The 24,449-nt window shown below is 39.8% G+C and overlaps 1 protein-coding gene across 1 annotated transcript in view; it reads left to right on the top strand.

Annotated features, from left to right (window-relative positions):
- LRMDA (leucine rich melanocyte differentiation associated) overlaps nucleotides 1–24,449 on the top strand; it is a 1,005,591-nt gene that overhangs the window by 510,318 nt on the left and 470,824 nt on the right. The window contains exons 3-4 of the mRNA XM_072995005.2: nucleotides 14,814–14,945; nucleotides 23,877–24,011. Coding sequence (XP_072851106.1) covers nucleotides 14,814–14,945; nucleotides 23,877–24,011 — 267 coding nt within the window. The remainder of the gene's footprint in view (nucleotides 1–14,813; nucleotides 14,946–23,876; nucleotides 24,012–24,449) is intronic.

Raw genomic sequence — 24,449 nt, 5'->3', positions numbered from 1 at the left:
GAGATAGATTGAGGGAGATTAGACAAAGAGAGGAATGGAAAAGAGGAGTTTTTTTGTCCAAAGATGGAACATGTGACACACAGAGAAGAACTTTGTGGTGTGCGTCTAGGATGATAATTTATATGTAAATACTTAAGAGAGTCTAATGCTAGCTGAAAAACACTGGGATTGGGGCAAGGAGAAATTGCTTTTATTGATGTAACCAAATGATGGGTAGAATTCCTTGGATTTAAGATCTTCAGTCCAATTCATGGCCCAGTTATTCTCTTTACATCTCTGAAATTAAATCAAAAGAAGCTGGTATAGAATAGGAAATTATGTGATCGAATTGAGCACATGGCCATGTTTTCATTTCTGACTGTTCGCAAAAATAAAATAAAATAAAACAGTAGCATTTTGGCTCTTTTAGAACAAGAAGTTATGATCATCGTCATCATCTTACCATTGCAAAACTGGAAGGGATCATCATTGATAGCCAATTTATTTAGTTGAGTTGTGGCTATTTTAATCCTTCTCCTTTCTTGCCAGAGTTAAAAAAAAATAACAAAGGGGGGGAAGAGCTATAGAGGGAGGGAACAGATATCACTCTTCAGAGAAACAGATTACATTGCCCCACCTCTTCCACAAATCAGAAAGTAAATCACACTTCTCTGGGTCTTAATATGCCTTGGTCTGCCACAAACTGTGGGCAAACAATGGTCTCCAACCAGATAAGTACTGTATTTGTCAGGTATTATTTAGTAACACTTCATCCTTGCTTTTTTTTTTCTTTCCTAAATAAAGTGAGAGAGAAGAGGTTATCAATAGACCATCAGCTCAATCAATCAGAAAATACAAAAGTTCAATAGTGTTCCAAATATTGATTTTGGTAAGTTATGGAGAATTTTGAAAAACATCTTATTATAACTGAATGGGCAATGCTTCCATATAGCTACAGATGGACTCAGTGAGTAGCTCTTCTGGCAGGATTGTATCAGGTGGTCAGTTGTTATTTCTGGAGCTGCCTTTCATTGAGCCTTAGGTTCAGTAAAAGTAAACAATAATTTTATAAATAAGTCATCCACTCTTGCATTGATAGAATTATTCATTTACTTCTAAGTGTAAATTCATTATACTTTCTAAGTGTGAAGATTCAGAACAAAATGTGTTTTAAATTATATTAAGATGATGAAACTCATTTCAGTGTTAAATATACATTAAAATATTGGAGTGACATTAAATTGAGTGTATTGTTCTATTTTGCAGGGAGAGGGATTGGGATATTGTTTTAGTGGCTATTGTTTTAAACATACAGAAAGAGTTGACATTATGCTTTATTTGCAGATGTGCATATATTTTCCATGTCCACCCTCCATAATAATATATTTTCAGTATACAGTATTATTAATTATCTCTGCATGTCCGTATGTGTGTATTTACACATTAAAAATGTGTGTTTTTAAAGGATTCTTGCTGTAGGGAACTGTGACCTGCTCAGTTCTGGGTTTTTTAAAAATATTATTCCTTTCCATTCTTCTAATAAGAACATGTTCATTAAAATAGATATATATTCAAATTCTTTTGACCATTCTGTGATTCCAAAGAATTCTGTTGAGCATCTTGTGAATTAGCATGGCCCCCAGAGAGGTGCATATCCACCACAGCTAGACAGCTCCTAGGTCTGGCAACAAAGAAAAGGGAGGTCAAAACTATCCCAGCAGGCCTAAACCAGGTCAGTCAGAGGCAATGGTTGGAAAATAAAATTTGGTGCTGGGTAAGAGGGGGAGGGGTAACGGCAAGGGAGGTCCTGTTCAAAAAGTCAGCTTTGTCAAAAGCTTCAGTCACTTTCTTACCTACAGGCAACCTCTGCTGATCCCAACTCATTAATCGAACTGGAGAGCCGTCTTGACCCTGGCTCCTTTCCTTTGAAGTGTGATGTCCTCTACTGCATGAGGAAATAATTTGCTGCCTGATTCAATGAGCCATCAGTAGAGCCAGCAGACCCAATGACATGTGAGAATATTAACCTCCTACCTTGAAGAGCTGTGAATCTTGAGAGGCAGTCTATAATTCACCCAGCGCTCCTGAGCCTTACCTCTCTGTCTTTCTGTCTCTCTCACTCCTCGCTCTCTCACTCTCAAACCTATGTATACACAAAAGGAAGAACAGTGCTTTGCAGTCAGTGTTCCTTTTAATTTTCTTCAATAGAGGGAGCCTTTGCTGGGTATTCCAGGAAGGAATAATAATGCCTCCCCCTTTTTTTTTGGTAGTTACATACAACAATAAAAAACTAGAATGGGAATGGCTCACATAGATATTGTTGGATCAATTCTGTGTGCGCCTTCAATGCAGACATTAATCATCTAATACCCTCCTTGGCAGAAATGTGCAAAGGGCTTTCAGGGAAGCATTAAAAGGTTGTGTAGAAAGACTTTGCAGTCGAAGACTTGGGTGCAAGATTCCACAGCTCCCTCCCTACCAAGAACACTATGGTAGATTTCTTTATTTTAGATATATTTCATGTATATTTTCCTGATGCCTTTCTTGCACTCACAATGTCCAGAGAGAGAGAGAGAGAGAGAGAGAGAGAGAGAGAGAGAGAGAGAGCATGAACAGGGTATTAAAAATTACTGTTTGGGACTTTACCTCCCAGGAGCCTATAAGGCCACCTGACCTGTAGCTAGGCTGGCTGGGGGTTCTGAGAATAATTTGTTTCAGGTGGTAGAATAGTCACTGAGGCATTCAAGAGACCTGGGTTGGAATCCCTACTCAGCCATGGAAACTCACTGGGGGTGTGGAATTGGTAAAGCCACTCCTTAAATATCTCACTTACTTAGAAAGCCCTGCTGGGGTTGCTGTAAATCAGTTCTGACTTGAAAACACAAAACAGCAAAGACTGGTCAGCACCACTCAAGCTGTAAATGAGAGGACCATCTACTGTATTTATGTTCCCCAATGATGAAAATTCCCTGCAAATGGAAAGAAAGACTAACAAGGAGATGTGTCCTACACAGCCTCCCTTGTGTACTAGTTTTACTTTCAGGAGTAGTAGAAGATAGGAGGTTAAGGTCTGGAAAGTTGTGAGCAGACCTAGGGGGCTACCTGAGTTAACAGTGTGAACCTACACATGTCTCTCCAGGGGTACATCCCATTGAGTTTTGTGTGGCCTATTTGCAGGTAGGTGGATATGGGATTGCAGCCTAAAAGCTTATATTCAAAGTGCTAGTGGAACAAAAGTTAGCAGTAAATAATGAACAGGATTACTTATTATTATTTGGATATTCGTTTCCATGTCCCACCCTGTTAAGTCTCACAAGCTGGATAGACGGGTTTCTGCAATCAAGGAATTAACAATGTATAGGCAGACAGAGCAAAGTCAGGGAAGGGGAGGGTAAATGTTGACAAATGTAACAAACTCAGGTATAGTTAAAAATAGTGATTATGGAGATTGACCATATTTAAAAATTGGATTTTAAGGTGGAATTTTAAAAAGTCATCCGTGCAAAAGGCAGAGAATTAACAGAGAGGCATATATGACAAGATGAAACTAGAGGCAGCTTAGTGCAAGACCTAGATACAAAAAGGGATGCAAATAGAAAGGAAGGTGTTTTTTTTTTTTTTGGCCAAAGTAGTCACAGTAGTGTGGGGATGTGTTGCTCCTCCAAGCTAGCTCGTCCAGTCTTCAGTTGCAGATAGCTAATAAGCTCTGCTACCTACTCACTGTGGCCCATATGCGGCTTGTCTAGGCAAATGTCAGATTTGAGTGGTTGAACAGAAATGATCTCAGTTGAATGAGTTAGTTATAACAGTAGGGAAAAAATTACAGGTCATGCTCTTTTTCTGCCTCTTGTATAGTGGGTGCTCTATTTCAGGAATGATGCCAGGTTGCAGATGGCAGCCAAGCTAACACTGAAATGGCAGCAAAGGATTTGCAGGGCAGGGGGTTGATAGAAGAAAGGAAAGAAGCATCTTCATCCACTTTCTAAATATGGATAAAATCATCACTCTTCCTCTTCTTGGAGTGTTTCCATATCACTCCAGACAGTGGACAATCTCAAAAGGCATGTGTGGGACAAGGCATAACATGACCTTTGATTACAATGCACTTTGCTCTGATACCATTGAATTCAAGTTGTGAATGGATCTGTAAACAATGAGAGAATGATTCAGGTGCAACTTTTCCATGGCATCTGTTTTCTCCCTTCGCCATCATGCATGAATCCTCCTGTTACTCATTCACACCTCTGGTAGCTAGTCACAAAAGGCTGGTTTTCCACTGGCCTCCCTCCACTTCATCTTTTTTATTAAGTTTATTAAAACTAGTCAGATTATACTTTTCTTATGGTAGAGGCTCTGCTTGGTCCATTCATTATAGTTTCTTATCTTGGCAGGCAATCTCAATTGAAAGGCAGCTAGTCCATTATGCACATATGAAGCCCATCACTCCTCCAGCGATGGCCAATTCATCAAACATTTATCTTTTGCCCTCTGAGCAGTGCGTCAATTTGCTTGTCACTCCCCAGCCTTGGTTGTTGTGGAAGATGGGAGAAAAATTACTTTCCCTCTAACCATCCCCCTCCCCCTCCAGCTTTTTCTTCCTTCACTGATAGTTGAAATGTGCGGTATCCTTCCTTGCCTTCTCTGTTCTCCTATTTTTGGTTTAGAAGGGGAGGGGACAGTTTTCAATGCACAGCTGCAATTGTATTTCAGGATAACAAAGTTAAAAGTGTGATACCAGTAGGATGCTCTTAGTATGAGTACAGACATAATTTCTGATGGATTCAATGCAGCTCTCTTGCTGTTGTTGGACTGCAACTCCCAACAGCCCTCGTCAGCCCAACCCATGGTGAGGGATGCTGGGAGTTGCAGTCTAACAACATGTGGAAAGGCCACCCTTTGCCTGAAGTTGATTTGTAACATCCCTAACTACTAAAACCTGACATTCCAAAGAAGAATAGTTAGGCTGCATCTTTGATCCTAAAGTCCTGAATAATTTCTTTTTGTTGCCTAGTGTAAACAATATTTCTTTCTTTATTTAACATATTTAACCCACCTTTCTCCTTAAAAAAGGATCCAAGTGATAATATATTACTCATGTTTGTGTCATGTTCTTTTCTCCAACAGAATTCCACTCCACAAACTTCACAATAAACTTTTTGTATCAATTAGGCTACTTCCCCAAAGACACACTGTAATATAGTCACTGAGCAGGCATTCAGTCCTGCATCTTTGCAGTCCATGTTCAGCATTCAGTGAAAATAAGATGTAAGAGCAGGGGCACATGTTCAGAGTGCCTGTCCCTTTCCACCAACAAGTTGCAGCTCACTCTTTCCACAAAATTGAGAAAGGGTAGTAGTGTACATGGCATCGTTTCTTTTAAGCCCAAGTCCCTTCCAGATATCTTTCTGAGAATTAAACGTTGTGTCTGCTTCCTTGGCAAGCCTCAGTGCAGCACAGAAAACATCTCTTTTCAAAACAAGAGTTGAAAATGCTAGAAAAAACAGTATTTGGCTGTCTTCTAAGAAATCCACTCCAGATGTTTCTGTCTTCCTTGCAGTAAATCCTGTTTATGACCACATGCCCTTTGTTTCACTAGATGGGTTGCTACCCATCTAACTTGTTTTTGCTTTGCTTTGACTTGGTTCCCCCCCCTCTCATTTATGTTCTAGCTGCCATACAATATGCATGGAAACTGGATTGCTATTGCTGGAAACTCGTGCCTGGCTCTTGACCTTCAAGTTCTGGCTCCGTCTTTTATTTAATTCTAACCAGAACTCTCTTACCTTTTCGATGCTGATGGATCATCATGCATCCAAATGGTTGACCGTGATCCAGAAGAAAATTATGTCCCTAGGAATTTCCTTAGACGCATTCTACTTGTCCTCTGCTTCGGCACTATTTCAATCAATCAAACGTAGATTGCTAGATATTCAACTCCAATATCTGTCAGAGGCAGCTCGAAAAACTTGTTCCCCTAGTTACCTGGGTCTATCCCTGAATTCAGGGCTTTTAGCTCCCTATTTCTCCCATTTAACCGATCCCTACCAAAGAAGAGCATTCATGCTGGCAAGATTTAATGTACAGTACTACCCTCAGCTATTTTATTTGGCAGATACCGTAGAGTCCCTTATAAGCTGAGACTATGCCCCTGCAGCCAAGATTGCCCCTTTTATAATAGCCTCCAAGCAGGATTTTTAGATCCATTGCTCTCCGGCTATCATGGTCGCTCTGATAATGCCAAGGTCCACTTTTTAGTCTTGGGAACAACTAATCATGTCACTGCCTACCTTGCTTGTTTTTTACAAACTGCAATTCAAATCAGAGAGGCTATCTCCCGGGTATAGCCCACAGTCGCTCCTCCTTTCCTAATTTTAAATTGGTCATGGTTTTATTACTCCTCACACTTTCTCCACTTATCTAAAGCACTCTGTACTTTTAATGCCAATAAAGGTTTGTATGTATGTATATGCTTCATTATCCACAGCTCATATGCATGCTAAGGTGCTGCATGAGCTCTATGGCAGGGGAAAGGGCACTTATATGTGAATCACATCTTCATATATCAGAATGGCATCGATAGAAACACCAGCCCTACCAATAGGAGAATATTGCCAGAGTACTCCAAAAACCCATTAGCCTCTGTGGACAGATCATTTTAATAACTTCTAAATGTCAACAGGAAATGATCTCACAATGACAAGCAATGTTGACTGTGAGGTGATAATTGCTGTAGCCAAAGTGGTGCCACTTGTGCATACATAGTTTTGGGGCATTCCCAGGTTTGCAGATGTACAAAAATATTAAGTGGAGGAACACATAATGGGATGGGGAAACCCCAAACAGCCTAATCCGTAAAGAGAGTTCTCAGTGGCTATGAAATACAGTGGGGTCTCGACTTACGAACGGCTCGACATACGAACGTTTCGACTTACGAACCGCTCTCATAGGAATATATGGACTCAACTTACGAACTTAGATTCGAGTTACGAACTCTTTTTTTCCCTTTTTTTTAAAGCTAAGTCATCTTAGGTTAAAAGGAAAAAAGAAAAAATATCCCCCTCTAGTGGCAGAAGGCGGAATAGCAGCTTCCCATTAGTTTCTATGGACGAAAAGAGCAGATACGGATTAAATGGTTTTCAGTGCATTCCTATGGGAAATGCAGATTTGACTTAAGAACTTTTCGACCTGAGAACTGCCTTCCAATACGGATTAAGTTCGTAAGTCGAGATCCCACTGTACTGTAATGCCTAACTGCTGGGGGTAAGAGAAATAGAGGCAGTTTTCTGTCCATATAACAGACTTGCTGGGATCATGAACAGGGACTCTTCCACACTACAAGATTTTGTTGCAGAGCCGATGAACAACAGATTATTTGTCCCAAAACATTTTGTGAGCTTTTTATATTTTCGTATTTAGTGGAGCCAAAACTGAAATAGTCAAGGGTGACATCCATGTGTAAGTGTTCCTGAAGTGAAACAGTTCAAAAAATGTTTCTGTTTCTACTGAACAGAAATCTGTGAGGACGGTTCGAGGTTCCACTACCTATTCATAGATTGTTACATCCTGTGGCGAATCTTAGCTGTCTTCAATTGTATTGTCATCCCTTCCTAGGAATAGTTGGATTTAGAGATGGGCATGGACCGGATGAATGCCAAATCGGGGTGGTTCATGGTTTGTGGCTACCAGTTTGCAGTTCATTTTTCTGGTTTGTGCCTGTGGGGGAGGGGAAGCTAACGCCCGACTCCCTTCCCACTGTCCCTGGTGCCTCCCTATCTGGTCTTGCAACCTCCTCTTCTTCCTTCTCCATCACTGCCGTCTTTAGGGACAGCAGTCCCGGCTCCCAGAAGGAAAGCCAGACTGCTATTTCTGAAGATGGCAGCAGTGTACAGGAGGAGGCAGCAGGACCATAGTTCCATTTGTTGGCATTTCTGTAAGTACTTGACACAATTATTCTAATGTGTAGGTTGTCATGAAATCTAGTTGCATGAATCGGCTGCCTGTCTTGTGAACTTGGTTTTGGAAATTATTTTGCAAACTAACTGATGCTTGTTGTAGGCTTAGAAACCAGTAGTCATTACTTCCATTTAAATGAAGCCATCATCAATTCACTGCAGCTGAATATATTTGTTTGAATCTGCTTTAAAATAAGACAGGTAGATGTGCTTTCTTGTAAAAAGAGGGTCTTTTAATTTCTGGTAATAGTTGTTTCTTATCAATACAGAACAAATAAGTTTCAAAGAATGATTGCTGTAACTCTTGTTCATATAAGGTTGGCAGCAAAAAGGAGAGAGAAATGTCACTTCGACGTGTTAGCTATCTTATGCTGAAAGAGGCATAATATGTTTTGCTCAATATTTCACTTCTGTGCTGCTTCTCTGTTGATATGGCAAACTACACGAATTATATTCGCGAAGGCTTTCACGGCCGGGATCTAATGGTTGTTGTGGGTTTTTCGGGCTCTTTGGCCATGTTCTAAAGGTTGTTCTTCCTAACGTTACGCCAGTCTCTGTGGCCGGCATCTTCAGAGGACAGCACTGAATTACTTTTGTGTTTGTGTTTGTGTGTTTGTGTTTGTGTGTGTGTGTGTGTGTGTGTGTGTGTGTGTGTGTGTGTGTGTGTGTGTGTGTGTTGTCAACTGAAACAAGATTGCTGCTGCACCCTGTTCTTCTCTTTTGCTTCTTGAATGTACAATCCAAAATAACCAGTAAGTAAGAACTTTAAAAATATGAATTATAAGCAAATTCATTTCCAAATTTTGTACACCAGATCAATATGTAGACAGCAGTTATTCCCTGTCTACACAGGAGAAACAGTCACTGGTATCATTCCTTTGAGAGTGAAGAGAATGTTTTCTCTCACTAGATTATGAACAATTTAGAGGAAGTGTCTGAGTTTAGGAGAACACAATAGATGGTTTGAAAGGTTTAAATAGGCAGACTGTTTCTAGAGAACTTTGTGTTCCAAAGACTTATTGTACTGCCTTGGATACCAAGCTTCTAAGTCACAACGCAGCGGCGGAGGGAGGGAGGCAAGGAGGGAGGGCGTCAGTTTGCCTGCTCAGCACACTGTTTTTGTAAGCTAATGAGGGCAATGCGTGAGCCATAGGCAATGATGCTGTGATATTAGCTGTGACAGGGAGCTTGATCATAATTATCTTAACGAGGATAGGGTTAATTACAGTGGAAACTTAAAGTTCTTTCTGTTGGAATCAGGCAGAGTGGAATGCGTTGTGATGTTTTGTCATTTTGATGTGACTTTGGAAATGTTGTTGAAAATCTCTTGGCAACGTTTGCAGTCCTCTGGGAGTGGGAGTGTGAGGCCTGCAATGAGGTAACTGAGATGGTACCTGTGGGTGAGATAATGGCCAGCTTTCATGTCATTAGAGCAGGGACAGATCAACCTGCGATGCATTTGAGTGATGCTTATTAGCCTTCTAAACCAACTAGGGAGGACGGCTACCTGCCACTACCCCTTAAGCCCTCAGTGGTGTTTATGGTATTGAGCCTGTGCTTTGTTGCTTTTAATTCACTGAGACAGACAGAAGGTTCTTTGCTACAAACTAAGAGAGCTTATAGGCTTTCCTTGCAGCTCTTTGAGTTTTGTAGAATTTTAATAAAAGGAATATTCCAAGTACAGAATCAGTCTATTTCAAACATCCAGTAAAACAGTGATGCTAATCCCTTTCATTTGAATAGCACTTCTTATCTGCTGAAGTTTTTAAAAATGCTCTGCAGACTGAGTAAGCTTTCTAGTTGTCTCTGTGTGTAAAACTGTAAGTAGACTGATCTCTGTACAGTACATGGAAAACTGAGGCACATATAAATGACATAAATTCACTGAAGACAGCTCTAGAAAATGGGAATGGAGGATTCCAAACAATAAGAGATAATTAATAGGCACTCTTTTATTCTTTCCATTCTACACCCATTCATTGGAGATGGGAACTGAGGCAAAGGACAGCAGATAATATGGAGAGAACAATAGTGGTAAGACACAAAAAATTGTTGAGGCGCTAGGCATCAGAGTATACTCACCATGGGTAGAAGGGAGTGATCTTGTCTCTCTCTCTTCATTTTCACTGCCCTCTTATATATGGAGGGCAATGAATCTGAAGTGGGAGGGCTGTGCTATCCATGGACACTCTCCACAGGAGCTGGGACCCAGAGTGCTGACTCAGCTGGAGAGTGTCCACAGAGAGTGGGAAATCTTCAATTCAGGTGCATGACTCTCCACATGAAGGAAGTCAATGGAACCAGAAATGGGAGGGGACAGAGTGCTTCCGTCTGTACATGGTGACTAGACAGAGATTCCCCAAATGGAGCTGGTGTTGGGAGCACATGACACAGTGCATTCAAAACAGATCATGTAATAATTTTGCTTAAAAGGGACATTTTGGGGAAAGGCAATTGGAAACAGAGGAGCTTTGGATGGGCAAGCATTGGATAAGTAGGGTGGCAAACTTTGTCCTGCTTCATGGCATGCCGTTTTGTTTTATGTCTCCCCTCCAGGCATTTTTGAAACTTCTGTAACTCTCAAAGAGGAGGGAGGAAAGCTTGTAAGCACTCTTACTGTGCAGCCTTCCCACTCTTCACCATTTGCTCTGAAAGTTTAGCTGATTAAATAGTGGCAGGGCAAAACACCTAGTACCCCCATGCAGACACTGCTGACAGTCATGAACATTAAGCAGCAGCTGTGCTAAATGCACTACTTGTCATGTGCACAATGGCCCTGTTGATGGCTTTAAAATAAGAATGAGTGAGCAAGGTCTTGCATAACTAATGTATATGTTATGTTCTGTCAAGTTGTATCCAACTTATGGCACTCCTAGAAGGGTTTTTTGGACATGTTAGATATATAAGAAACTGTTTTACCATTGTCCACCACTAGTGAGTTTTCATAGCTGAGCTGAGATTTGAATCCAGGAGTCAGGCACTCTATCCACTACACCATAATGAACCTCTGCCGAACCAATCCAAATAACTACTCGCTTTTATAAATTCAAATGGGGAATAGCCATCACTCCAGTGTGTCTTGCTGCAACCTGAGAAGATTCTTCAATACCAGGCAGAATTTAACCTGAGTAAGTCTGCGTAACACATCCTCCATTCTATTTTAAGATTGAGAAGGAAATGGTGGATTGGATTCTCAAAAGCATCTGCTCACTTATTCTTTCTCCAGCCATTTTCTGCCATTCCATTTCCTTTTTCACTTTCTTCATCCATCCTCAAGAAGATATCTGGTGATCTTGAATGTTTCCCTGTGACTTCTTTTTCAGTACTTAATTGGTTTTAATAAACACTGTATACTGTATTCTGCATTTGTTGTGTGAAGCATTATATGTTGAAAAGCAAGTAAGCAAACAAACAAGATCAGTATTTGGGGAAGGGGAATCAAACCAGGTGCGGAGAGGGACTTTCTCTGTTCCTGCTGAAATCATGTGTAGGCATTGTACCTTAGCCACTATTTTGGAAAGAAGGGGGCAGCCTCAATAGGCTACCCCCTACCCCTCTTGTCCCACTTTATGGTATGTCATTTTGTTATATGCCTTACTTGCAGCTGGTTTTTGGATGTGCGCTTTGTTCTTTCTGCCAGTTGCCAACCATTTGCAGATTCTCATGATAACGGCATTATGTTTGCATAACACAACTCATGCACCATGTATATTTCTGGGCTGACACAGAACAGAGCCCAAGTAATGCATACTCACAAAGGGCCTATTAGTGTCCCATAAGACTCTGTGGTGCTGACGATGGCCTTTTGTGAACTCTCTTTTGGCAAGCAGGAAGACTTTTTTTAAAAATAAAAAAAGCAATAAACTGAAGATTGGACTCAATCCATTACAAACTGTTTATACAGAGAGAATTTTTAAATGGGCATTGTCAGTTAGGTTTTATTATAAGCTGAACGTAACAATTATAACCAAAGGATAAATTTACAGTTCCTTTCTCCTTGATGGCTTACAGAAGAGTGGGAGGTCAGAATCATTATAACATAATGCAGTTGAACTTCCAATCTCTCAACCATAGTCAGAGCCAGCTCTGCCATTAGGCAAAGTGAGCTTTCTCCCCTGGACAGAAGGTTCTGCATGTCATGACAAATCAGTGAATTATTAGTTCAGCAGCCGCCGCAGCCACTTTCTCCTACTAGGGATAAGGAGAGGAGGCCGGGTGTTTTTCTGCCTCAAGTGCCAAATAATTTGATTGACAGTGGGTCAGAAGTTCAAGATAGTTATTGACAAAAAGTATAAATTAATAATGGATATTGGTAATTGACTGCAATAAAGTTTATCTATCTACAAATCAATAAAGGCAGTGAAGTTGTATAACACAAAATATAGAGAGACTGCTCACATAATGGTTAATGGAAATAACAGGTTGTTACAGCTGATCTTTCACTATAAACTACATGGTAAAAGAAGTGCAGGAAGAAAAACCTACTGGCTGAAGAACTGAGGAGAGTGGCTTGGATGAAACACAACATAGTTGTTTAGAGCTGCCACATCCAAAGTCAATATAATCATGGTGACACCCGGCCTTTTGATATAGATAAAAAGATGACACTGAGTGCTATGAAAATGAAAGCTGGTGGGTGGGTGGAGGGTGATTTGCTCTTCTACCTCTGGCAGTAACATGTGTCAGACTAGCAATGTGTCCATCACGGGCTCTTGGTAATAATTGTGTACTGAGACTCTGATATTCTGCAACTCCTAGTCCTAAGATCTCTTCAATATTACCAAATATGCAACTGTGCAGGACAATTGTTTATTTGTCTAACGTTGGTTTGTGGCAGGTTTGGTGTTGGGTTTGGTGATATGGGAATGGGACGGGAGGAAAGTCATTGTGCGATTCGAGATAATCTTCAGAGAGAGGTTATGAGATGTCTAAAGTTCACATTTAATCTCGGATAGGAACTCACTGGATACCAGTTTTGATCCGCCATTTGCAATGTGAGTGAAAATGCCATTGGTTCATTTTTAGAGGGTTCCCCACTCAAAGAGACCCTGCAGGGGGAATAAAAAGCATTTTTGCAAAAACACAGTAATCCAGCTGTGAAAGGAGACATTGCACCTAGTGCTGCCTGCTGCATGGGCTTCCTTGAGAAGTTTCTTATGGCTTGGCTTTATATGCCTTAATTTCCGCATCAGAAAAATGAGATGTGTAATAATCTTTGTATGCCTTCGAGACATACACAGTTCCACTTATGATTTGAAACCCTCAGATTTAAGACACTACTGAGAAGTACAGAGTTCTGCTGTTGATTTATTGATCACTCCATAGCAGCCTTAAACCTAAGCTTGAAGGTCACATATTTGTGTTCCCACAGAGGAGTTTTCATCTCTGTCTTTTTACTAACAGGCTACAAGATTTGCAGATGATGCAGTGATGTGTGTTTCACCACGTCCAACCGAACATATTAACATTTTCTGTGGGATAAATAAATATGTGTTTGTTCTGCCTAAATTGGGTCTGCAATATAGCCTTTGTAGAATATTTCTTATGGAGACCTTGATGAAGGGTGTTAAAAATGGAGGGGAGAATTCCCTTTAGTATAAATGTCATTGGACAATGAATAAATAGTGTAGACTTGCATCTCCCTTATTCATCACATTTTATAAAAGAGCAAGCCAGGAGATAAAGTGATGATCCTTCCTACTGGTAGGCATACTAGCTCAGCTGTCAAGTCATGCAACCTCAGCATATCTCTAGGTGTCTGGTAGGTGAATGAGCTGTGAATGTGTGTCCATGTGTATGCTCCACATACCATGCCTATCTTACTTGATTAATGTGAAGGGCCCTCTACCCACTGCTGTAAGAAGTTGCAAAGCTATGAAATGAAGACAATGTTGAAACAACAGCTTTAGGGAAGTGACAATGCCAACCTTTTAACTGCTCTTTGCTAGCTTTCCTAACTAGCTGCCAAATTTCTACTAAGGTCTGTGTATTTGCAGCTTTGCTTCCTCATTAAAAAGATTTCACTTTTTAGCAGTAAAACTGGTTTGTGCTCTCTGTCTCTCTCTGTCTTTCTCTCTGTCTCTGTCTCTGTCTCTGTCTCTGTCTCTGTCTCTCTCTCTCTCTCTCTCTCTCTCTGTGTGTGTGTGTGTGTGTGTGTGTGTGTGTGTGTGTGTGTGTGTGTGAGAGAGAGAGAGAGAGAGAGAGAGAGAGAGAGAGAAACACTAATTTAAATAAAATGCTGATGTTTGGGGGTCTGGAGTTGCTCTGCCCAGTTCTATAACATTGTCTTTCTGTATGTTGAATAGGAAACTAGAGAACGTCAAGCTAGAGAAAATCCAGTAGTTAATAAAATAAAACCGCACAAGAAAAAAAATTGCAATCATGTTTTCCCTACAGTTTTATATATAGGGTAGCTGCTGAGAACAATTCTTGAAGTTGTATTTATTATTGTTAGTGGGGTATGATATTTCATGGCAGAAATGATGGATGACAACTTAAATTTGTGTCCAGGGAATGAAGGTGAACTGTGACAGAGTTATTTATCTTGGGAATGGAGGTTAGGGTCAGGCGAGGCTGGGTGCCTGAAGGCTCAAGACATTGACAAATTCATCCTGCAGGCCTCATATCTGAAGCCTTTTGTTTTGGATCCTGGCTACTCACTAAGTGACCCCCATCCTTCATTCTGCCAGCATGTGAAGGATGTGTTGTTGTACCGGCACTCCCCTTGCCACTAATTCTTGTCATTCAGTCTCCTGACAGGACTAAACCAAAATTCTTCCTGTTCCTTGAAAGGGAAGGTTAAAATATTTATTTCAGCTCATAACAGCCTCCCTGATTTACTGGAGTATCATTTTTTTTCCCCTGTTGCCTTTGTCGTTGCAGGTCAGTGGAAGGACTGGAGACGTTTAGCAGCTTGGAAGAACTCATCTTGGACAACAATCTCCTCGGGAATGACCTCCGGTTACCCAGGTTACCACACCTCCATACGCTGATGCTCAACAAGAACCAAATATCCTTTCAAAGGAGGGAGGGGTGGCAGGGGAGACTCTGCCAAATGTCAGATAATCTTTATGTGTCAGCTAAATTAAAGTATGTAAAATAGAGTTCATATGCAGACAAAGCATTCTCTTTCTTTCTCTTGTCAGTCAGAATACTTCACAGTAATTTATTGCAGGTCATTCATAAACGAAATGCCTCACTATATCTTCCAGTTGCTCTATTTTTTAGTGTGAGACCTAAGTTTATGGCTCTGAAGGAATCTTTGTTAATAGATTGAGAAGGAGAAATAACAGCCCGTTGCGCTTGGTAACAGATCCCAGCCTGCTTGGGTTCTGTGGCAGGCTGACCTCTAGTGGAATAGAGTGTGCAGTGAGAAAACAGGAAAAAATTGTGTGGTTTTTTTTTCCTGTGCTGAATGTGTCTTAAAGAAAGAGACTACGAATTCTTGTTGAATTTGGCAGTAACATTCTCTCAACAGGAATGAGCCAGGAATAAACCAGAATAATATCTCAGCAACAGAGGCCTTTGCTGTTTTGTGTCAAGGAGAGATGGCCTGATCACTGTGTCATGGGTCTTATTTCTTGTCCAGGGCTCCTTAAAATGTTCAGCCTCTCTGAGGATTCTGACTGTTCTCTAGCCACTCAGTTTCTGCATCACATTCTGGATCTCTGTTGTTGAAAATGCTGGTAGGCTCTTCAACACAAGGGGTACAGTAACCACATATATTATTCAGTTCTTCAAAATTGTCCAGTGAATGTGGGATACTGTGCTTCTGTCTCCACAATTCAAAACACAAGGAAATGGCCCTGCTACACAATATCATGCCTGTGTTGCCAGCAGGAAAAAGAATGCCAAACTTTACATAGAAAAGGGCAACCTGAATGTTGACAATATCCATGTCAGCCGTCAAAATGGTCTACAAGATACTCTCTTGTGTTCAATACATTTCTTCTAGGCATTTTGATACCTAGAGAACTTGTTGAAAAACAGCTCTGACAATTGCTTTGTTTTGTTGAGAAGTGGTTAACTGATGAAAAAAAGAGAAGGCTCTGGGATTTTCCTCAGCTTGGTGTCTCTTTGTGAATGGTAATGAGCACAGGAGGGTATCCTATAGATGAATGCGTCCCCCAGATGTTCTTAGACTAAAACTCCCAGAACTCTTCACCACTAGCTATGCTGGCCAGGATTTCTGGTGGTTGTAGTCCAAGAACATCTGGGGACCCAAGGTTGGGAAACACTGCTATAGACCATCTTGTCTGCTGACATGGGTGTCATCAACATTCATGCTGTCCTTTGCTATGTAAATCTTGACATCCTTTTTCCCACTAGGAATGTGGGCATGATATTGGGCTGCAATGTTAGGTCATTTCTGGCTGTTTTTAATTGTGGATAAACAAGCACAATATGCTACATTCATAAAGCTTAAATGGTTGAGCTTCTGAATGTTCTGTGTTCTTTTCAAAATATATATTTAAAATATTATAAACATCTGTAGTTTAAAAAAAAAAACAAATTTATTTTTGTATTTCCATTTTTGCAACCAGGCACTGAATCCTCTAGCAAATATGATTCTGATAATCCTGCTTGGCCATGAAGGAGTTAAAAGGTTAAAAACTAAATGTCAGTTAACTGGGTTCTGAATCAAAGCTTCAGATTGCCTCAATTTATGTGACAAGACTGGTCTCAGAAATCATGAGAGAATGTTCACTGAAGACATCCCCCTTTCTGGAGGACTGTCACTCCATTACTTTCTTTAAAGCAAAACTGATTTTAAATCTCTTGAAAGAAAACATGTCTTTTCAGTCTGTTTCTGTGACTTTTCTCTCTAAATCTCTCTCTCACCCTGCCTATGAATGTATACAGTGTTTCATTTTGCAAAGTTCTTGCTGCCTAGCCTGTACCATGCTCAGTCTTATAAAAAAGTAGATGTTTTTCCCTTCTGAAAAGCCTTTTTTGAGGATAGTGTATTTCAGCCCCTGCAGTCTGGATTCCTTCCAGATTAAAAAAAAGTGAGTGGGGCCAACCATTCTCTTTCAAGATGAGCAACCATTCTCTTTCAAGATCCCCCCCCCCATTTATGAGATTTGTTTTAAATCTGGGGATGTTTAGGGTCACCTATTTCTGAACAGAGGGGGGCGTTTTTTTATTTAAATAATCATACCTCAAAAACCCTTTGCTTAGATTTCTCAAATTTGGCATGAAGAAAGAGCCGACTATCTGCTACAAATGTGCCAGATTTGTTGCTGATCTGAAGTCCAGATTAAAAGCTATACAGTGGTACCTCGCAAGACGATTACCCCTCAAAACGATGAATCTGCATGATGAGGATGTTTTGCGACTGCCATTTTGCTTTGCAAAACAGTGATTCCTATGGGAGAATTTCACTGGACGATGATTTGGTCCGTGCTTCATGGACTGTTTTTTCGCAATACGATGATTTAGAACAGCTGATTGGCAATTCACAAAATGGCTTCCCTAGGGGCGATCTTCGCAAAACGGGTGTTTTCGGGCCCGTTTTTCGCAAGACAGTGATTTAGAACAGCTGATCAGCAGTTTGCAAAGTGGCTTCCCTATGGGCGATTTTCGCTGGACGACGAATTAACATTGTCTAGTGGGGCACCACTGTGTGTGTTTGTGTGTGTGTGTGTGTGTGTGTGTGTGTGTGTGTGTGTGTGTGTGTGTACAGAATTATTGCTGTACTCTTGTGCATATAAGATAATAATATTGTATTCTGAGGCTACTATAGGGCTGAGCTGAAATTACCTCTCCCATTTTATCTCCCTTTTCATTGCTGTAAAATATACTTTCTTTGGTGTTTCATCAAAATGCGATATGCACCACAGGATGCAACACACTGCTTGGGAAACTACAGTATACAGGAAGCCCCCAAAGGTACAGCGTAGGCAAGGCACTAACCAGCTTTTTTCCAAGACAGCTCTCATCAAATGTCCAGTTACCATGCTCAGAAGAATTAGACCTTTTAATTAATGAACATGACAATATTTCAGTAGCTTCTAACTACTAAACTCACAACAACAAATTCTTAAGGGAAATATGAGGAGACCCAAACAAGTGAAAAGTCTAAATAAAGTTTTGGTAAATGAAACCAACAAATTCACTTTCCCCCTGTTACCCAATGCTCTTAACCTGTCAAGGTGCAACCAGTATTTTTACATACACTGTTTAACTAGACCAATTGGACTGAGTGATAATAGTACCTATGAGTTAAAGTAATTAGTGTGATAAAAGCATTCCCTGTACCTATAATCCTTACAACAAACATTTGAATCCATGGATGCCCAGAATGTTGCTAACTACAGAAGCCACCCCTTGTAGGGAGGAGCTCTTTGGTCATCTAGATCAGTGGTCCCCAACCTTGGGCCTCCAGATATTCTTGGACTTCAACTCCCAGAAATCCTGGCCAGAACAGTTGATGGTGAAGGCTTCTGGGAGTTGTAGTCCAAGAACATCTGGAGGCCCAAGGTTGGGGACCACTGATCTAGATAAACAAGGGATTTCCTCTCCCTCTCCATATGTAGAGCAGCATGTGAAGCCAAGTTCGCTCACTCAACATTTGCATGCACTGGCTAAGTCCTAACTTAGGGACAGGCTATTCATGGAGGGCTAGCTGACAGTGTTTCATTCCTCTTCCCATTTTCTCATACTGGGGAAGGGAGAGAAGCTGCAAAACCAAAGTCCTGAAGCTTCATTCAGAGCCCCAGTGAGGAGGAACCTTGCAATATGAGGAAGAAGTCTTGATCTTGAGCCTTATGGTGTCAAGAAACCTAAATCAATAAGAATGAGGAGTTTGGCAAGTATTATGTCCATTCTTACCCCCTCCAGCATGCTGTTGCATTCATTAAATTTGGGATCTGGTCAGGTAAAATTAAAACAAACAACTTATACTTAATGTTTGGGTATCACATCTGGTTTTGCCGAGATGTGAAATATGAAAAACGAAAACCCTAACAACAACAACAAAACCACAAGTCTACCACGCGGATCTTGCATTTGATCACTCTCCGCATTTGCTTGTTTGGTTACAGCAAATAAGATGCAAATTGAAATGCACATAGTGAATGGAAGGTCTTAAAGAGCTGAAGTTCTGTTTCTGTCCTGTGGCAAAGCCACTGCCCTTCTGTTATTGAGGTGAAAAAACAGGGTATATTCCATCTGCAAAAGATAACAAAGATAACAGGATAACATAAATCATAGTCAGGGAAAAATAGCATGAAAGACCTGAGCATTTAAGATAACTGCATAGTAACTGTGGCACACAACTCTAGGCCTCTGTGAATGAAATACTGTATTGTTAGTTTAAACCAGTAATTTGTGCTCTTCTTTAGGAAAATAATTGCCCTTGCAACATACCTTTTTGTGTAAATCAAGGTAATATTTTACATACAAAGGATTCAAGGATTTTCAAATCAATATTTATCTTCTATATTTCTAGGTAGTGTAGTAGTTATGATTATGACAGAGAAGAGTCTTGGTTCAAATCTAGGCCTGCTTATGAAATCACTCTGTTACCCAGACAGATTACATTAACATAGCAAGTTCACTTACAGCAGATGATTGTTTGTGTGGTGATTTTCTTTAACTGACTATATAAGACCAGAGATAAATCTTTCTCATGCTGAATCAAGTTCTCAAAAGCCTGCAAGCTGAAAACAATGTCTGATATATTAGAGTCCCATCTCTACCAAGGAAACTCATTGGGGGAATAGAAATGATAAAACCTCTCCTTAAATATCTTAATTACTTTTTTTTTCTCCTAACCCTAGACATCAACCAAAACAAAAACAACAAAAAAAGGTTTAATGATTAAAATGGGAAATCTTCTGTACCCATAAAACTACCATGATGGTTGTTTGTTCAAAATATCAAAAAATGGTGACCAGCAAGCCCACAAGTGTAGTCTGCTGCTCTCCTACTATGCACACCTGTTCTGATTTTATTAGCACCTTGTTAAATTACTAGGTAACTCTACTGAGCATACATATATTTTGTATATATATAATAATTGATAATATGTGTAAGTGGAGAACAAACCAAGTGTTCCATGCATCGACATACTAAATAGCTCCTAAAATATACGTACATTTTATTTCATCCTTCTTCCTCAAGAAAACTCAAGGTTAGTTACACAATGCACATTCTGTCGTTGGTTACCTTAGCAGCAAAGACGAAGCCAAGAAAAAAAAAGTTCACATATTATATTTGACATGTGTTCAATCTGTTCACATGTATACACAAATAGCTGATCCATATAGATATGTAGGTTTTTTTTACACTGTTCATGGATTACAGAGATAGCCACACATACAGCTATTCACCAGCAATGCAAAGTACATAGGGTTTGTACAGGAGATTCTTGATAGCACTGTATGTTTTTGCACATAGCACATTCCTTAACCGTACCATGTGGTAAATTATCTCAGCCCTTGCATTGCTGCAGCCCTTGCACAAAGCATCCTAAGTAACAAACCAAGATAAACAAAAGTTCTTTTTCTAGATAGTGTTTTTCTTTTTGGCTGAAGCACTTGTTCATTAAAGCGGTGCTGTTAAAAAATTTTTTAAAAGACTTATCTGTTTAACATAGGATAGCCCCTTCTGGAAAAGGTACTTAAATAATTAGAAATACAAGTAATCCAGTTATGTAGAATTCTTTTTTTTAAAGTTATCTTACACCAAAATCATCAATATGAGACTGTGAAAATGGGATAAAACACTAATAAAAGTTTTAGAAATTTTGTTTACTAAAAAGTTGAAACAAGAGAGCAAGCAGTAGGAAGAATTCATATAACTGTATACGTTAAAGACAGTGTCTAAGCAAGACAAAATAGAAGAGGATAGAGTCCAGTAAGACACTTGTCCAACACCAGTGAGAAATTAGGGTTTCTCTTCTCCTCTCCTCTCCTTAAGCCTGTCCTTTGCTACACAGATCCTCTGGGGTATATTGCTGCTGTAGATCCCAGCCTATCACTTTCTGGCCTCAGAGCTTTTGTTCTCTATTTTGGTTGTTTTTTGTATTCACTCATTGACCCTGTAGTATTCTGTCTTTCTCAAACCTTCCACTGTGATGGTTGTTGTTGATTATACTGTCTTCTGTTTTCGGAGTAGATTGATTCTCTGTTGCCTTGCCTCTAGTTTCTAGGGGTAAATGTAATTTCTTCAAGCCTTTTTTGAATTAGTGCCAGAAAACACAAATGGGGAAAGATGAAAAGAAATTACCCAAAAGAGATGGTCCATCTTGTTCATATTAAATGAAAAGACCAGTCATAAAAATAAATGGAAATGAACAAGGTACTCGCAATGAGAACCCTGAACAAGACAAAGATGTAAGTTTTTGTTGCACAGTTGCCTAATTATGATTCACTTAAGAAAACAGACATGGATTTTAGAATGATAGATTAACAGAATGGGAATCCACTCTTATGGGGAAGACATGTCATGGCATCTGGATCTAATTTTTTAAAAAAAGGAATGGATTAATACTATTTAACGAATTGCAGTAAAATTAGATAAGTGCAATGATTTATTCTGAGTGCACAGTGGTGGTGTATTCATGATTTAACTTGTTCTATCCTGTCAAGTCACCCTGACAGTATTTTTTGAGGCATGTGACACATTCAAGGGGTGGTTTACCTTTGCCACACATCCACAGTGAGTTTCCATGGCCAAGAGAAAACAAGAAATAGGGCCTTCTCGGCGGTGGCTCCTCGCTTGTGGAATAATTTACCTCCTGGTATTCGCGGAGCTCCCTCGCTGGGCACCTTTAAGAATCTATTAAAGACCTGGATGTTTCGGCAGGCCTTCTCACCAGATTACTTTTGATTTTCTTTTCTCCTTTATTGTTTCTTTACTCTAATTGTTTTGTAATTTGTTGTTTTATTTTATTGTATTTTATCTTTGTTGTTGGCCGCCTAGAGTAGTCCATCGTGACTAGATAGGCGGGATATAAATTAAATAATAAAATTAAAAAAATAAAATAAGTGAGTCCTAATGTGACATTCTATCCACTATGCCACATTTGCTGTTTATGGTTTAATACTCACCGAATATATTTTAATGAAATATATTTTAATGAAATTATAATATGGATAATTTTACTTTCCATATGTATTTAAGTTCAATGAACTGCAGAAAATAACAGATACAGGGATATTTCAGAAAATTATTATGCCACCTTTGTTCCAGTATTTGGTCCTAGGATAGTTACCTAGTTATAGTCTTGTGGTCTGTGGTAGGTTGTACTGTACCTACACTCAAATTATAGTAATAATAATGTCGAAATATGATTATGTTTGCACATCACTTTAAATTAACACATGCAAACTCAATGCAAAAATCCACTCCTTTTTCATGATCCTTGACCTTTGGGTGATGGAGCAGTGGTCACTCTAGCTATTGGACCAGGACAACCACAGTCACAGTTGAACTGAGACTGCAGTTTCTCCTTCTGAATTTGTTGGATGTAACAGTTCTTTTTGCTCCCGTGTCATCAAGGCAGATAGTAGAAAAAAATGGAAGGCACTAAATAAATCTTGCTTTCTTTATTATATCAGAGTGTTGCACAATTTAACATAAGGATACTAATGAAAATAGTAAATAAAAAGAGGTTACCTACCTGTAACCCTAGTTCTTCTAGTGGTCCTCTGTGAATTAACACAAATTAGTTGTTCTGTACCTGTGCTGAATGTCTCGGAAGATTCTAGAGCTTAAAAGTACAACGTTAGTGGCACATGCTCTGCCCACCTAAGATTCCCCTCAGTTCCTAGAATTTATCCATCGGGCAGAAGAATCATTTAATATAACCCATGATGGACAGAGGGGAGGATGGGTGGGATGTGTGAATTCACAGAGGACACTAAAAAGAACTATGGTTACAGGTAGGTAACCTCTTTTTCTTCTTTGTGGCCTCTGTGAATGCACACAAATGGTTGAGTGGCAAGCTTCACTTACCGGATGGTGGGACATCACGGTAGGAAGGATGTCAATACAAATCTGCCAAATCCAGCATCACTGTATGCTCTCACATCTAGATGATAATGCTTGACAAAGGTCAATAGGGCAGACCATGTTTCAGCACGACAGATGTTAGGAATCTCAATTCCACACTGGAAAGCAGGAGATGTTGACAGCACTCTAGTGAAATGTGCATTCAGATGATCAGGAGGTGGTTTGCCTGATAGTTCATATACCAGAGAAATAGTTTGGACTATCCATCTGGAAATGGATTGTGATAAGGCTGGGCCTCCCTTGTGAGGTCCATGGAAACATATGAAAAGTCTAGCTCAGAACTTCAAAAAAACTAGGAAGGACTGCCTTTTGAGTTAGCCCAAATAAAATATGTCAGTGGATTACACCAGAATTTGACAGAAATATGTATTTTTCCAAATCATGAGGTCAAAGTCACTTTCCTCCAATGTTTGGACAGTTTTTAGTACTTCATAACTTGCTGTGCCCAAAACAGGACACCTTCAATTTCAATGGGATTCGGGGGTGGGGGGAATGTTGGGGAAGGTGAAAGGCAGCAGGAAAAGAGAACGACGGAATACAAGTATGAAATAATTAACAAAATATTGTTGGGCACCAACATTTCTCTTTTGGGTAGTACTGATGGCCTCTTGTGATTGACTCTATTTTAAAGCTATTTTTTCTAATGGGCTATGATCTGTTTAGTAATGAATGTGAAAAAAAACTGTTTGTTGCAATTTTGGAAGCATTTCATGTGCTCAGCAGTGGCTAAACATTACCCATCTACACCCATAATGTCTGTCAAAGTTCTTAATGCTCTTGCAGAGTCTTCTAGGAAAGAAAATGTGGAGGAGAGGGAAAAAAAAACAGATAGGTGTGAACCCCAGTGCCTATAATATAATCACATAAAGCTTTTCTTCCTGTCAGTGTCATGGAATCCTTAACCCATAACTGTGGATACATAACAGAACTGGAGGGTCTGCTAGATCACTTGGTTGAAGTAGCACCTTCCCTGGAGTACCTCAGTTTGCTAGGAAATACAGCATGCCCAAATGAGCTGGTCTGCAAAGACAAGGATGAAGGAGACTACCGAAGATACAGGTTTGTATTTTGGATTACAAACATAATTGGTTTTCATTTGTAAGGTGTTCTGCAAAATTAAATAGTCGTTGAGGCCAAACAGTTAGCAAGCAATGCATAAGTTGTACTTATCTAATGCAGAACTATAAAGCCTTTGATACATTATATACATATGAGGAAAGTGATGTGGCCACTTCAGGCTTTTAGGAGCAGAGGCTCCTTCACCTGAAAGTATGACAGTTACCACGTGGAGTTTGGTAGGACCAGGCAGACCTGTTCGTGACAGTGAGGCAGAAGATGACAAGTCACCATTTGTGTATTTTCTAAATAACTATTCTCAAGTTAAATTCGGTTTAATAGTTATGGATTTCTGCCTACTTGCCTCTGAGTGGAATAAAAATTCCTTGGTTATATTGCATGTATTTTCTGAGATGATGCTTAAGAATACTTTGATTGCAC

Source organism: Pogona vitticeps, chromosome 3, assembly GCF_051106095.1.
Source record: "Pogona vitticeps strain Pit_001003342236 chromosome 3, PviZW2.1, whole genome shotgun sequence".
Taxonomy (NCBI): domain Eukaryota; kingdom Metazoa; phylum Chordata; class Lepidosauria; order Squamata; family Agamidae; genus Pogona; species Pogona vitticeps.
Note: the sequence above shows the minus strand (reverse complement) of the source record. Positions and strands in the feature narration are given on the sequence as shown.